We start from the raw sequence: 15,535 nt of genomic DNA on the forward strand, positions 1-15,535 counted from the left end.
AGTGTCAACACCATTGCTACAGCTAAATGTAATGGTATAGACTCTACATGTGCCCTTCTATTACTGTGCATGCAATTGAATGGCATATCTCATAGCACATGTACTGAAAGGGGGATCGAAGTTCAGTATTTTTTATTTTTTATTTCTTTCACCAAACCATAATTTCTTGATCTCAATGTTGATTATGAAGGAAGTTTGAGTTGATGCAATTGCAGGGTCTAGTAGTGGATTGGAGGAAGAGGACTGATATGATAAAGATCTACAAGTATAATCCTATAACAAGGGTTGTTATAGGATTAACATTGAAGAGTTTTTTGTATAATGTTTGGGAGATTGAGGGGGAACACAAAGTAAGGAGGGTGAGGGAGAACCTGGAAGCTCTGTAAGCTTCTCGAGAAGCTGATTTTTTGCATAAAGTTGTGAATGATTGGAATGATGAGGTGAGGTGTGTGTGTATGACAAAAGGGACCTCCTAGATAAATCTTTGACTCCATGAGTTCTTGGGATGATAATAAAAAAAAAAAAAATCAGCTGATGCCTTTTATTCCCTTATAGGGAGTAAGCGATGCCTTTATACCCTATCTAGCTTTTTGGAGACTGAGCAGGCAGTTCAATCTTCACCGGTAGCCAATCAGAGATAGATGACCCATGTCTATGACTAATTATAGCAGCCACTGATGAAGAGGCTGGCAAACACGTGCTGCCATCTCTTGGTAGTACCTAACCCTAACAAGATATGTTACTGTCTGAAATAATGTGGGTACTACAGTCGATTTTCTTGAGTTTACGAGATAAAAAAAACCCGAGTTTCCAGGAGGAAAAACCTGCTTGCAGATGCCAGAGATCGACTAACTAGGGAATCGGTCGAAGAAAGGCTTAGAAAAAGTTCCTCCAGTCGGCGACTAGACTTGAACTTAAGTCTGACTTCAAGCAACCAAGTGCAGAGGATGCAAGCATCACTTCCACTGAGCTACACAGGCCTCTGGAATAATAATAATAATAATAATAATAATAATCCTCCTCCCTAGTAAAGGATTATGCTTCCTCCATCATCATTTGAACATTATAATTCCTTGCTTTCATCCTCCTCTTTCTCTGATCTCTCATATATTATTAAAGGAAGGATTGGGGAAGCGGAGGGGGGGATATAAACAGGAAAATTATAACTTTAAATTAATGAAACAAGCCAAGATGAGTAAGATGTAAAGAATATATACACGAATATAAATAAAATAGGATAAATATAGGTGTATGAAATATAGCTATCAGTAAACACACAGGATAAAAGCAACCTGATTTATTATTTGATTTAAACTTACATATAAAGTAAACTTACATATTTAAACTTACATATAAAAGTTGATGATGAATATTTTCATATCAAACTATAATTACTGGACACAGATTAACAGCTGTCTTACAATATTACAACTAACAGTTGACAAGTGAGAGGAATAATAGGAATGAGGGTATATTGAGAGAACCATATGCAGAGCCATTTGTAGTATATCAGTTAGTGTGGGATCACCAAATTAATGGCAGAAAGTTTTTTTGTGCTATGTTGATATACACATACCAGCCACTGAATTAGAAACTTTATGTTGATGTACATAAACGTCACTTATTCAGCATATATGCAAAATACTTGGTCACCACATGTTCTAGGCAACTATTTAAGAATACTGGTGTTAGTAATCATCAGTAGTGTTGATCACAATGGGAAAAACAAAGGAACTTTTGGAGTTTGATAAAGGACTTATTGTGGGTACCTGTTTGCCTGGAACCTCAGTTTTGAAAACAGCAGAACTGACTGGTTTCCTCAAAAAGTGTGATAACTTGGGTGTTTAATCAGTGGAAAAATAAATCACATTGCTTGTCTAAGTGGAATAACTGTGGTCCAAGGAGTGTCTGTTAGGAATGAGATCACTGTCATCTGAGAGGCTTGTACAGACAAACAGAACTTCCTGTGTGCAGCAATTAATTGATGCATTTAATCTGTTCCTGACTATAAGGATTTAATCTGTTCCTGACTATCTCATCAAACTATAAGGAGTAGCAAGGAATTGAAGAGGTCAGTATTGGCAGTCAACTGCCTATATAGAAACTGCTAATTTCTGTGAAGAACCAGAAAGTTTATCTACAGTACTGTTAGGAACACCATGACAGACACTGGAAGACTGGAAAAATGTCATATAGGTCCTACAAATCATGGTATGCAGAGAATTTGGCAGGCATCCCTAAACACAATTGGAGGTGGTGTCATGTTGCATATTCTACTGGTACAGAACACGTACCCTGATATTGCCAGAAGATCAGGTTTTCTCCAAGGAATATTTGAACATTGTTGCCAATTTAATCCATCCTGCAGTGTTGACTTTTTAGCCAGAGAGTGGCAGTAGCATGGAATGCTACTGCTACTCTCCATGTTGTCTTTGCAAAACTGTCTCTGCTGGTCATTCTTCTCCTCATTACTTCAGCGGTTCTCTGGTTTGTCTTCACAATCTTTACAGTATATTCTGAACATCAAATTTCCATCTGCCATGATTTTAAGATCCCTTACTTCCTCCACTTCTTCCAATATAGCTCTATTAAGAGAGTATACAATCTCTCATCTGTGGATTCCAAATTACAAACCTTACATGTAGCTGTATTAAACTGATATCTTTATTCATTTACCCACCTTTCCAGCTTATTCAAATCTTCCTGAAGAGCAACATCATCAGCAATGTCACAATTTTCATATCATCTGCAAGTATCTGAATATCTCCAGTAATCCAGTGACATTATCATTGATATAAGGGTCAAAGTGAAGCAATGGTTTCAACGTGTATTGGTACCAACACATTCTGCTTGCAGTCTTCTTTCTCACTGATACCCCATACACGATTCTTTGTCTAAAAGAAGCCAATTTCCACTCCAAGACAATAACCCTATATCAAAGTGTAAGCAAACAAAGTTTGCACATGAAAGGTTTTGTCTGGATAGTGGCCTTTCCCATAATGAATAACATTATGCATGTCCATAAGGATATGTGCTCTGCATTACGGAATACTAAGGCAATTGATGTGAAGTCATTAGCATCTCTATATGAGTTGCTCTGTCATGAAGTTATTACTTCATGCACAAACTTTGTTTGCCTACACTTGGATAATGGATTAAACCAAGAATATAATTTCTTGGCATCTTTAATTTATGTAATCCTGTATGTGCTTTTGCAAAATGCAGAAAATGGCAGAATTTTCCTTTATTCTTATTCAGGTGCTCTTGATACTTTATTATAAATGGTAACCAGATTACTCAAGCAAGAGTGACACTTAATAAATCAATGCTGGCTATGCATTTTTCTTGAAGAGTTGAAAGTTATCATTGTTGAGAAACACATTATGAGATAGGCTGTTACAGAGGAAGTTGGAATAAATGAGGAAGAGGAAAAGCCAGGTTGATGTGTTTGCAGTTGTACTGAAAAGGGAATATTGGACAGATGCTGCTCGTTTTAGCAAGTCCAACAAAAAGTGGAGGAATGATGATTCCAAGTTTGCTGGAGGCAATAGAAGTATGAGGATGGTCCGAAAGGTTCTTGGCCTAACAACGAAAAAACGAATATGTAATTTCAAAATTATTTTTATTTTTCAACATAATCTCCCTTAAGACTAGTACATTTAATAAATTTAGTTTAATCCTTTATCCATGTGTAAGCAAAGAGAGTTTGCATCTGCGGTATCTTCAGGACTGAGGCAACTCGTGTAAAGGTGGACCAAGCTCTCATCACTACTTGTCTTAGTATCTCCCATAATGCAAAGCACATCTCCTTGCAGACATGCATAATGCTATGTATTAAGGGAAGGGCCACTACCCAGACTGGTTTCGACCTTTATTGAGGTCTAGTCAGTGGGAGCCAGACCCAAAGGTGGTGATACTAAGGTGGAAGCAATGGAGAAGTCATATTTATTATACGAGTCACTAAAAGGTGTCTCTCCTTATTATTAAATTATTCTGGATTTAGAGAACCTTTTGGCAACTCATATAGGTAAATATGACTTCTCTATTTCTTCCACTTAGTATCGCCACCTCTGGGTCTGGCTCCCACTGACGAGACCTCAATAAAGGTCGAAACCGGTCTGGGTACTGGTCGGTCCCTTAATGCATAGCATTATACTTGTCTGCAAGGAGATATGCTTTGTATTTTAGGAGATACTAAGACAAGTATTGATGAGAGCTTGGTCCACCTTTGCCACGAGTTGCCTCAGTCCTGAAGATACTTCGGGTGCAAACTTTGTTTGCTTACACTTGGATAAAGGATTAAACTAAATTTATTATAGTCTAACCAAGTGGGAAAAAACTTCCAACACTAATACATTTATTCCAATGGTGATCCAGTGCCATTATCCTGCCTCAAGATACTGCAAAATACCCCTCTACAGCTGCAATCACCTCTTGATTCGAAGAAAAACGCTGACCAGCGAGGAAGAGTTTTAGTTTTGGGAAGAGATAGAAGTCAGAGGGAGCCAAATCTGGGGAATAGGGTGGATGTTCCAACAATTCATAGTGCGGATCCCTTAATTTTCCCATTGCTAAACACCTTTCTGGGCAGGTGCATTGTCCTGAGGAAAGATGATTTTTTTCTTTTGCAAACTGGGTCTTTTCTCACAATTTTTTCGTGTAGTCTGGTTAAAAGATCGGAATAATATCCCTGGTTATTATTTCATCCTTTTCAAGATAATTAATAAACAAAATGCCTTTAGCATCCTAAAACACCAATGCCATGACCTTTCATGCTGATGAAACTGACTTTGTCTTCTTTGGCACTGAACAACCAGCTCCTGTCCACTGTTTTGACTGCTGTTTGTATTCGGGTGTGTAATGGTAAATCCAAGTATCATCTATAGTAATAAATTGATGCACAAAATCAGTTTTTTTCTTGTTAAAATGCTCAAAACACTGTTCATAGATTTTCATGCAAGTGCGTGTTTGATCTGCTGTGTGCAAGCACAGCATCCATCTAGCGCAAAGCTTTTTCATTTGCAATTCTTCATGCAAAATAGATTCTACATGCTCTTTTAAATGTGCAGGATCACCAATACCATATTATGCACTTGATCAATGATTTCTAGTGTTGTTACACTTTTTGGACATCCTTCATGTGGATCATCTTCAAAGCTGGTATAGCCATGTTTATACTCAGCAGCCCATTTCTTAATTGTCGAAAATGAAGGAGAAGAGTGCCCATAAACTTTATCAACTTTGGATGAATTTCTTTTGGTGTTAAACCTTCTTTTTCAAAGAATTTTATAACTGCGTGGATACTCAATTTTATCCATTTCAAGGGATATAGACAGCACTTTTGCTTCAGACAGCTGTATAAAATAAACTACTTGATAAAATGATTTGCAATTTCACATGGATGCTCATGACAAATGTACCAACTTAGAAAAAAAAAATTTGCCGATAGTGTTGCCATCTATGGTCAAGGCTGAGAACTTTTCAGACTACCCTCGTATTTGTGGAAGAGACACATAGCTAAAGCAGTGCATCTTTGAGATAAAGTCTGAGTCAGTGAAGAAAGAATCATCTATGAACTGAATTGCTCTCTTGGATAGCATTAAGAATATTTAGTGAGGATTTAGGTGCACCATCCCAAATGTGTGAACAGTATTCTAAGGATGGGTGAATTTGGGATTTGTATAGAGGTAGTAGGAAGGTAGCTTATTCAGTGGAAAATAATGCTTAGTATATTAGTGGCTGAGGAAGCTAATAATTTGATGTGTTTATGCCACGAGAGGCTGGAGGTAAATGTTAGTCCAAGAAGAGAGAGATTTGATTATGCTAGGTGATTTGTGCATTACTAGGGGAGATGAGCTGACGTCTCTTTTACAAGAGAAAAGGAAGGACTGTGTTGTGATATTGAAGATGTACAGGTTATCCTTGCCCTACTGAAAGATGATATAAGGCACTGATGGTTGCTGGGAGGCTTGGTATGTCTGAGAACTACATGAATCGTTTGAAGGAGTAGGATGAATGTAGTGTGCTATTGTTGGCAAAGCTGTAGATAGGATTGGTGGTGATTGATAGTAGGTCATTTATATATAAGAAAAAGAGGGTAGATGACAGAACAAAGCCTTGAGGTATAATTCATCAGTGGAAAAGCTCCAAGAAAAGCTCTGAGTAGGTTTCAATGCCAAAACAATCAAAATCACTTTAAAACACCAAGGAAAGAAGCACCTGTTTCTCTGAACCCGCCTATAGCGTGTGTCTACTAGCGAATGATGTAGACTAAGAGGATCAGCTGTGAATCTAGATTGGCAGAATCATACTGGTGGCCACTGATTAACTGGTGGGCCTCTAGTTATTGGAAGGACTGACTAGATAACTTCCTTCATTATTTTGGAGAGGATTGAGGAGAAGGCAGATCGGTAATTAGATTATTACTGTTATTAACATCTGACCTCCATAGGGATAGCGACTCATTGTGGGAGATACACACTGTCACAAACAGTGTTTATCCAACTGTGCCTTAAACTGATTCAAAGTGTCTACACTCACAACACAATCAGGCATATGCATTACACTCACCAATCACTTTCCATTCAAAGAACCTACTCCTCACTCCTCTGTTCACACCCTCCTTATACAGTTTCCAGCAGTAACCTTCCTCTTTCAGGATATTGCACCATCATATCTTTGGGTTACGGCAGATGATGGAAAAGTTTCGAGAGAAACAACTTGAGCTACTTCTGGCATTTATTGATCTGGAGAAAGCATATGATAGAGTGTCAAGGCAAGAAGTCTGGAGGTGTCTGAGGGAGAAGAAGGTTCTGGAGAAATATGTCAGGTTGGTGTGGGAGATGTACAGAAATGTGAAGATGAGTGTTCACACCTGTCTGGGACAGACAGAAAGTTTTCAAGTAACAGTTGGCTTGCATCAAGGGTCAGCATTAAGTCCATTTCTGTTTAACATTGTGACGGAGGAGGTGAGAGAAGATGTGCCTTGGACAATGTATGCAGATGACATCTTGCTGTGTGCAGATTCAAGAGAAGAAGCGGGAACTAAACTGGAAAGATGGAGAAAAGTACTGGAAGAGAGAGGTATGAGACACTGAGCAGAAGTAAGACAGAGTATATGTGTTGCACAGTGGGCGGCGGCCAAGAGACAGACCTGGAGCTGGAAGGAAATGTCATCAGGAAGGTGAGGGACTTTAGATACTTAGGTTCAGCAGTGGAAGAAGATGGAGGAGCTGAGAAGGAAGCGGGATGCAGTATACAAGCAGGTTGGAGGAACTGGAGGGAGATGGCTGGAGTGTTATGCGATAAGAGGGTACCAATCAATCTGAAAAGCAAAATCTATAGGACAGTGGTGAGGCCAGCTATGATGTATGCTATAGAAACTGTAGCCCTGAGGAAAAATAACATCAGCAGGATGGAAGTAGCAGAGATGAGAATGCTTAGGTGGATGTGCAGTGTGACCAGAAAGGATCGTCTGAGAAATGACTATGTCAGGGGTACAGTGAAAGTTACGAACTTAGGAGCGAAGATACAGGAGCCAAGGTTGAGATGGTTTGGTCATGTGATGAGGAGGGAGGATGAATATGTGGGAAGAAGGGTCATGCAGATGGATTTGCAAGGAAAGAGGAAGCGTGAGTGGCCAAAGAAGAGATGGAGGGAGCTGGTAGAAGAGGACTTGAGGATGAAGAACTTGGATGTGGTGACAGCCCAAGACAGGAGGATGTGGAGGAGACTCATTATCAACAGTGACCACACTTAAGTGGGAGAAGCTGCAGAAGAAGAAGAAGAATACACAATTTTCTGACAGCCATCTGAAGCCACTCACTGATTCAACTTAGATGTCTCTTATCCAATCCCATCCGTTTCAATTTATTTAACAGCTTGTCATGTGGCAGTCTCTCAAATGCTTTTAAAAAATCCAAATACACCACTGTATATGCATTTTCTCTGTCCAAGGTATTTGACCCCTTTCTATGGTACATAACTAAGTTAGTAAAACATGTTCTATTGTTAACAAACATATGCTGATAACCACACAGAATACTGCTGTTATCAACCGATTTCCATATTCCTCTTCTCACCAGTATCTCTAGTACCTTCACAACTCTTGGCATACAGATTGGACTATAATTTGTAGCCACAGCACTATCACCACTTTTATGCAGAACAATTTTACCTTCTTTCCACTCTCTTGGAACCCGTGCTGTTGTAAGGCTTGTTAAACAAGCATGCCAGTGCTACTGTCAGTTTCCTGCAACATTCCCTTAACACTTGTGGTGATATACCATCAAATCCTATTGCCTTATTGACATCAAGGTTATTTATTTCCTAAAATACCTCCTGCTCACTCACAATTGAGCCATCCTCTCCTATGTCCTCTACACTTAAGTTGCTCATGATTCCATCCTGATGAGGATGAAACATCCTTATAAATTGATCACAGAATACCTCAATGTCTTCTTCAGCATTTACCATTCTGCCATTTTCATCGCGTAACATCATCTTACCATAATCATCCTTTCTTCTCTTTCCCACATACCGGGAAAACTCTCTAGGGTTTTTCTTGGCCAGATTTGCTAATTTCTGCTCATACTGCACTTTTGTTATCCTTGCTAACTGAGTTACTCTACTGACTTGTTCTGTATACTTTCCTATAACTGATTATTACTGTTATTCTTCTTGTTCTGCCTCCAAAGTACTTTCTTCTTCTTCTTTTGGATTTTATTCTTAAAATCATTCATCCATTTTACATCTACCTTATTCAGTCTTTTGGCCTTTGGAATATATTCACACACTGATGCCCTTATGCATTTCTTTGCCAGTTTTCAAGCAGCATTTATTTCTGTACTGCTCAACTCATCATTCTGTGCTATAGCTCCAAGCTGTCTGCTAAGCTTTTCATAATCACCAGCTTCATAATTCCACGTGTATCCTTTCCTCACTGAAGTCTACATATGGCTATCCATTACCCAGGTTATCAATTAATGATTATTCTTATCAACTGGAGGAAAGTGCAAAACCCAGCTCACAATTACATCCTCTCATGAAATTATCAGATCTAAAGCTCTCGATGCTCTCCTCTACATGTTGTCTGAGAGCAATTATCTCTCAAGAACTTGAGAAATTCATTTTCTTTATTCCTAAATGCTATCTCTTCATTACATTCTATACTGCCATAATTAAAGTTGCCCATAATAATTAACCTTCCTTTGTTCACTAATCCAAGTTGTTTATACATTTCTTCATCACCACCCTCCACATTCCCTGGCCTATAGCAACATCCAACTAAATATGTCTTCCTGTCAACTCCACTTTACACCACACTGCCTTATTACCATTGCTACTATTTCCCTATTTCATATCTGTCCTACGTGGACATAATTCCTCTGCAATCATCAGCAGCACTCCTCTTCCTTTCTTGTCTTTTCTCTTCTTGCAGAAAATACTGTGTCCTTCCATTTCTATTCCTGTTAGAATATCATCTTCATTCAACCATGTTTCACTTATTCCAATGATTTTGGAGTGAATATACTCAATCAGTGAAACCCTTTTATCTCCCTTATTTCTGATACTTCTCACATTTGTGTACAAACACAACAGTCCATTTTTAGATCTATAACCAGTCCTATTCAAGCCACTTGTTGGTTGTGATTTCCTCACCACACCTGCCCAATCACATTTATCACTGCTACCATATATATCTATTCACTTTCAACTTCCCCACCCATATCACAATATACCCATCTCTTACACACATTCACTGCTACTTTCAACATCCTCTCTCTATATATATCTCTCTATCCACCCAGGCTCTACTCATTTCCCTGTTCCTCTTGCATTTCCATTCTTTCTTCCTCTCTCATGCTACTACCATTTCCACTGACAAGCACTTCTGCCTCTTCAATACTACTCTCCTGATCCTTCACTTCATCTCTTACTTCTGATTTCTTGCTTGCATGCACACGTTGGATTGTAAGCTTTTATCTTTCTTTCTTTCTTTTTGGAATTGGTTGATTGTAAGCTTGCTTGTTTGCTTCCATGTGTTGAGATAGGCACTAGCTGAATATGGAAGATTGAAGAGATGATAGAAGACAGGTGTTAGCTCTGAAGCAGAATGTTTTGAATTCAATAGGAGAGATGCCATTGGGATTAAGAAGACTTTTTAGTGTTCGGATTATTTACCGAGTACCATATGTTTATTTTTTTGGCAAAAGTTCACAAGAGGCATATGGTACTCAGTTAGCATGCTAGCAGGCACTTACTCTTCATCATTCATTCATGCAAAAATTGGAGGAAAAAGTGATTTCTGGTGGTCAGCATTATCTTTTGGTGTTTGCAATAATTGTATTATGTGGAAGTGAAAGAGAGTTGAAAGCACATTTGAGCAGAAGTTGCATCCAATTGCCTTTTCACAAAACCTGAAGCTTAAACTTAAATCTTCCTTCTGACCATTTAGATAGAAGGCAAGTTTAAGGTTGATTTGGATTTACTGATTGTTGTTCATTTTTTGTATCCTTCAGCATGGGCTAAGAATGAAGCTGGGGTTCTTATTACAAGTCACTTGCAGTAAGCTGAATTCTCAGTTTTTATTCATTCATTTCTAATTCTTTGACTCGCTCTATCCCTCTAGGAATCAAACTTGCTTTTCAATAATGAAGCATCCTAATAATGTGATTATTAAAAAGCTATACTATATCATCTGCATTTTTTCACTTGTTACTGTGTCCATCCAGCAAGTTTCCACAAAGATCATCTCCAAAATCATTTGTTGTGGCCAGCAGGCCACAGCAAAAGATCACCTTATGATTCTCCTTACATTTCAGTGCTAGTTTCTTCTCATATTCTGATTTTCTCTCCTTCCTATACTACTCCCTCCAGCTTGAATCTTATATTCTTCACAAAACCTCTTTTTGTCATCAAATCCTGTTCGATTTCCATGGTCATCCATTTTATTCCAAATCACTTTATCTTTCTCACTAGAGGCATGTTGCTGACTAATGTCCATGCCGCTTCACTGTTGGTAACTCCCATACTACTGACTTCTCTTCCTTTAAATTCTTCTATCCATTGGTTTATAAGTCTATTATAATCAGCCACTATTAAATCATCCTCTGAAGTTGGACCAAATCCAAAACATTTGTTACTTGTTTTTCCTACACTACATGAAGACATTTTGGCCTTCAAAAATTTCAGAAATTCAGTTCCATTATTACTATCATGCTGTTTCTCCTTCCCCAAATGTATATTTCTATAATTAAAATTCTGTGTAATGATAATTTATTTTGCACTTTACAAAGTAATTTGAGTAAACATTTCCTGCTTATCACTCTTTGTATTTCTATCCTATAGCAAATATCTTAAATCTCACTAAATATCCTTTCCTACCATACGTTTTCAAAGACTTCAGTGCCATTTCTCCTCAGTTCTTTACTCTGAGCACAGATTCAGTTACCATTCAATTTCTATCTTTTTTCAGTATATTCCTCGTCTGTCAAACAAGTTTTGATGATAAGTGATCTTCAGAGCAGTTGAGATAATCAAGGCGACAAAAATTCCCTTTTTCTATAATTCCTGGCATTCATATATAAAGAAAAACCAATGCATCATTAGTATTTCCATAACTGTTATTACTCATCACTCACTCATTTCATTTCTGTAATGTACTATATCTTCCCATCTTTCACCCCTGTTGTGTGTCCAGTGGGTTCCTACTGGGTGTCCAGTGGGAGCCCACTTGTAACTCTCTGCCTCCTTGAAACTGCCCCACCATACACAACTCTCTGATACCATTTCTTCATGAAGCCATGCTAGTTTCAATTCTGGTGGCTCTAACTTTTCTTCTCTAACATGCTCATAGAAAACAACTACTTCAAAATGCCTACATCTTTTTTATGCTTAAATGTAAACTGTCTTTGGTATGCCACCACTTCTATTATCAAATATACTTTAAGCATCCACATATTCCTGACCACTTTTCCTATATTCTGCCCTTTTGCATTCTTTACACACGTTACTATGTTTCTTTTTGTTTTTTATAATACTTTAATGCTGATTGTGGTAACACAACTGAGTGATTTCTTATTCCTTTAGTGCAAATGTACACAGTTATTATTATTATTATTATTATTATTATTATTATTATCATCATTATCATCCAGGTCTCCATGGAGTCAAAAGACTCATTGCAGGAGGTCCTTCCTAGGAAACACAAAGTCTATCAAGACTCATTTGGGGGTGGTCCCTCTAAAGGAAACACAAAATCTATCATACCACTCCTTAAACTCATTGACCGTTCTCGCTCTCACCACTCTATCAGGCAATGCATTCCATAATTCAACCACCCTCCATGCAAAGAAACCACTCCTCACCCTCTTGCAAACAGTTTTTCATAATTTCCAGGAATGGCCCCTTGTCATCACTCCTTCATGCTGTTCAACTAAGCGTAAGAACTCCCCAGTCAACCCCGTAACCATTTCTCAACAGCTTAAAAGTCTCAATCATATCGCCTCTCCTTCTTCTATCCACCAAACTCTGCAGTCCACATTCCCTCAACCGATCCTCATAACTAACATTGTACACTCCTGAAATGGTCTTTGTTATCAACTTTTGTACCCTTTCCACAGATAATTTATCCCCCTTCAAATCCTGGGGACCAAATCTGTGAACAATAGTTTAAGTGTGGTCTGATCAGAGTCATATACAACGGAATGATAACCCTCTTATCTCTGCAGGTCAGTGTCCTTCTCATAATAGCAGCAATCTTCTGTGTTACCTTCACCACCTTTGCATATGTCCCCTAAACTTCAGGTTTCTATCAATCATCAACCCCAGATCTCTTGTCTCCCCTACTTCCTCCAGTATAGCTCCTCCAATAGAATATACAGCATCCCATCGATGTGTCCCAAACCTCAAGACTTGACATTTTGCTGCATTAAACTGACACTCCCCCATTCATTTGCCCATCTGTCTAGCTTCAGGTCAGTGTCCTCCTGCAGGGTTACCTCATCTGCACTATTACTAATAACCCTCCCCAGCTTCACATCATCTACAAACAACTGACTATCCCCTTGCAATCCACTGACAATGTCATTGATATAAAGGTTAAACAGTATAGGTCCCAGTACTGTGTGTCCAGTGGGACCCCACTTGTAACTCTCTGCCTCTTGAAACTGCCCCACCATACACAACTCTCTGATACCTATCGCTAAATCCAAGAAAATGGCAATATATGCCTTTCCCTCATTTACTGCTCTTGTAACTTTATTATAAAAGGATAGCATATTACTACAACAAGAGCGTCCCTTAACAAATCCATGTTGACTCTCACAGATAACATTACCCTCATCTGCCCAATGCTGTATACGGTCCCTCACTAATTTCTCCAAAATCTTAACAATTACTGATGACACACAAACTGGCCTATAATTAGACATGTTCAGTCTGCTACCACCCTTATGCAGTGGCACTATCTTACCTTCCTTCCATTCCCTGGGCACCTTTCCCGCAGCCAGACTTTCATTGAAAAGCCAGGTCAAAGGAGCTGTTAGTTCTTTAGCACATTCTCTCAAAACTCGTGGTGAAATACCATCCACTCCCACAGCTTTACTGACATCCAGAGTACTTAGTATCTGGAACACACTCTCCTCCTGCACTTCTAAACCTCGAACCTGCCCTATCCCTCTAGTTTTAAAATTTACTCCTCCAGGATGAAAGTTATATTACTAAAAGAAACCAATCCTTGAATTTTCCTATGTTTTTAGGATACTCTGATTCTTAAGCTATTTGAAGGTAAGAACATTAATTATGAATTCAAAATAGCATTGATTGAAACGCATCAATATAAATATTTTTATGAATCTATGAATTTGAGGAATTAAATAAAGGGCTAACTGAAAGAATTCTGCAATGTATATATCAAAAATTTGCCATAATTTTGCTGATTCCTATTGCAGCAATAGCATTGAAATTTTTATAAATTTAATATCCTTTCATGCTATTATACTGAAGTATTTTGTTTCCTTAAAATTATTTTATTAGACATAATCATTCTGAAGAATGAAGTCACATGATTTTTGTTTGCATTTTTTTGTAAAGGATATCATATACCGAGCAAAAGTTAATTTCAACAAAAAATTTCATAGTCATTATGAAATGAAAGCTAGAGAGATTGAAAGAATTAAGGAAAAGAATTGTCGCATACAGGAGATTTTATGTTTTTTGGAGATTGAAGAAGAACTTTGGGAACCTACTTGGAATCTTGATGAAAAACCTGGACATATTTTAGTTGTAGAAGAGCATGAGGCAAGTAACATGTTCTTGAGAGTTTGAAGAAATCACTGTTTGTAACCTAGAATTTAATAAGTAATGGAAGAAAACTAATTAGCAATATAAGTAATTATTCTAATAATTATTAATAAATATTAGTAATAAGTATTAATGAGTACTATACTCTTTTTTATTTTATTTTTTTATATTGTTCTTGCCCATGAAAGGTTATTTTGAAACCTATAGTACACAACGTACCATGGGTAGGGATATATATATATATATATATATAATAAATTTTTTAACTTGGGGATATTGTATATTAGGATAACCAAGTAATTTTATAAACTTTGTTATTTTAACTCCTAATCCCAAGTATGCAAACAATTAAGTTTGCACCTGAAACAAAGTTCTTTAGACTTGAACTTTGTTTCAGGCGCAAACTCAATTGTTTGCATACTTGGGATTAGGAGTTAAAATAACCAAGTTTATAAAATTACTTGGTTATCCTAATATATATATATATTAGGATAACCAAGTTATTTTAACTCCTAATCCCAAGAATGCAAACAATTGTTTGCGCCTGAAACAAAGTTCAAGTCTAAAGATGTTACAACACCATGGCAACTCATTGTAAAGGTGGGTAAAGCTCTGATCACTATTCTTAGTATTTTCCCATAATGTAAAGCACATCTCACTAGAAGATGTATACTGCAATGCATTATGGGTGGGGTCACTAATCAGACTGGTTTCAACCTTTTTTGAGGTCTCCTCAGTGAGTAGCTAGATCCTAAATACCAAGGATATAGTAATACGGAGCCTTATCAACTTTACCTATAGAAGTTGCAACAAGGTGTTTTTATTTTTAATAAAAATCTCTGGAGGAGATATAGATGTAATAAGTTTTTTAACTTGGGGATATTGTATATTAGGATAGCCAAGTTATTTTAACTCCTAATCCCAAGTATGCAAACAATTAAGTTTGTGCCTGAAACAAAGTTCAAGTCTAAAGATGTTACAACACCATGGCAACTCATTGTAAAGGTGGGTAAAGCTCTGATCACTATTCTTAGTATTTTCCCATAATGTAAAGCACATCTCACTAGAAGATGTATACTGCAATGCATTATGGGTGGGATCACTACCCAGACCGGTTTCAACCTTTTTTGAAATTGTTTGCATACTTGGGATTAGGAGTTAAAATAACTTGGTTATCCTAATATACAATATCCCCAAGTTAAAAAAATTATTACATCTATATCTCCTCCAG

At 37.6% G+C, this 15,535-nt stretch overlaps 1 protein-coding gene across 1 annotated transcript in view; it reads left to right on the forward strand.

Moving 5' to 3' along the window:
* Positions 1–14,328, forward strand: part of LOC150110579 (cilia- and flagella-associated protein 43-like) — a 609,434-nt gene extending 595,106 nt beyond the window's left edge. Inside the window, exon 25 of the mRNA XM_090401881.1 lies at positions 14,095–14,328. Within this exon, the coding sequence (XP_090258007.1) occupies positions 14,095–14,328 (234 nt within the window). The remainder of the gene's footprint in view (positions 1–14,094) is intronic.
* The last annotated feature ends 1,207 nt before the right edge of the window (positions 14,329–15,535 follow it).

Source organism: Typopeltis vanoorti, chromosome 1 (genome assembly GCF_054136105.1).
Source record: "Typopeltis vanoorti isolate ZY-2024b chromosome 1, IOZ_Tvanoo_1.0, whole genome shotgun sequence".
In the NCBI taxonomy this organism is placed as follows: domain Eukaryota; kingdom Metazoa; phylum Arthropoda; class Arachnida; order Uropygi; family Thelyphonidae; genus Typopeltis; species Typopeltis vanoorti.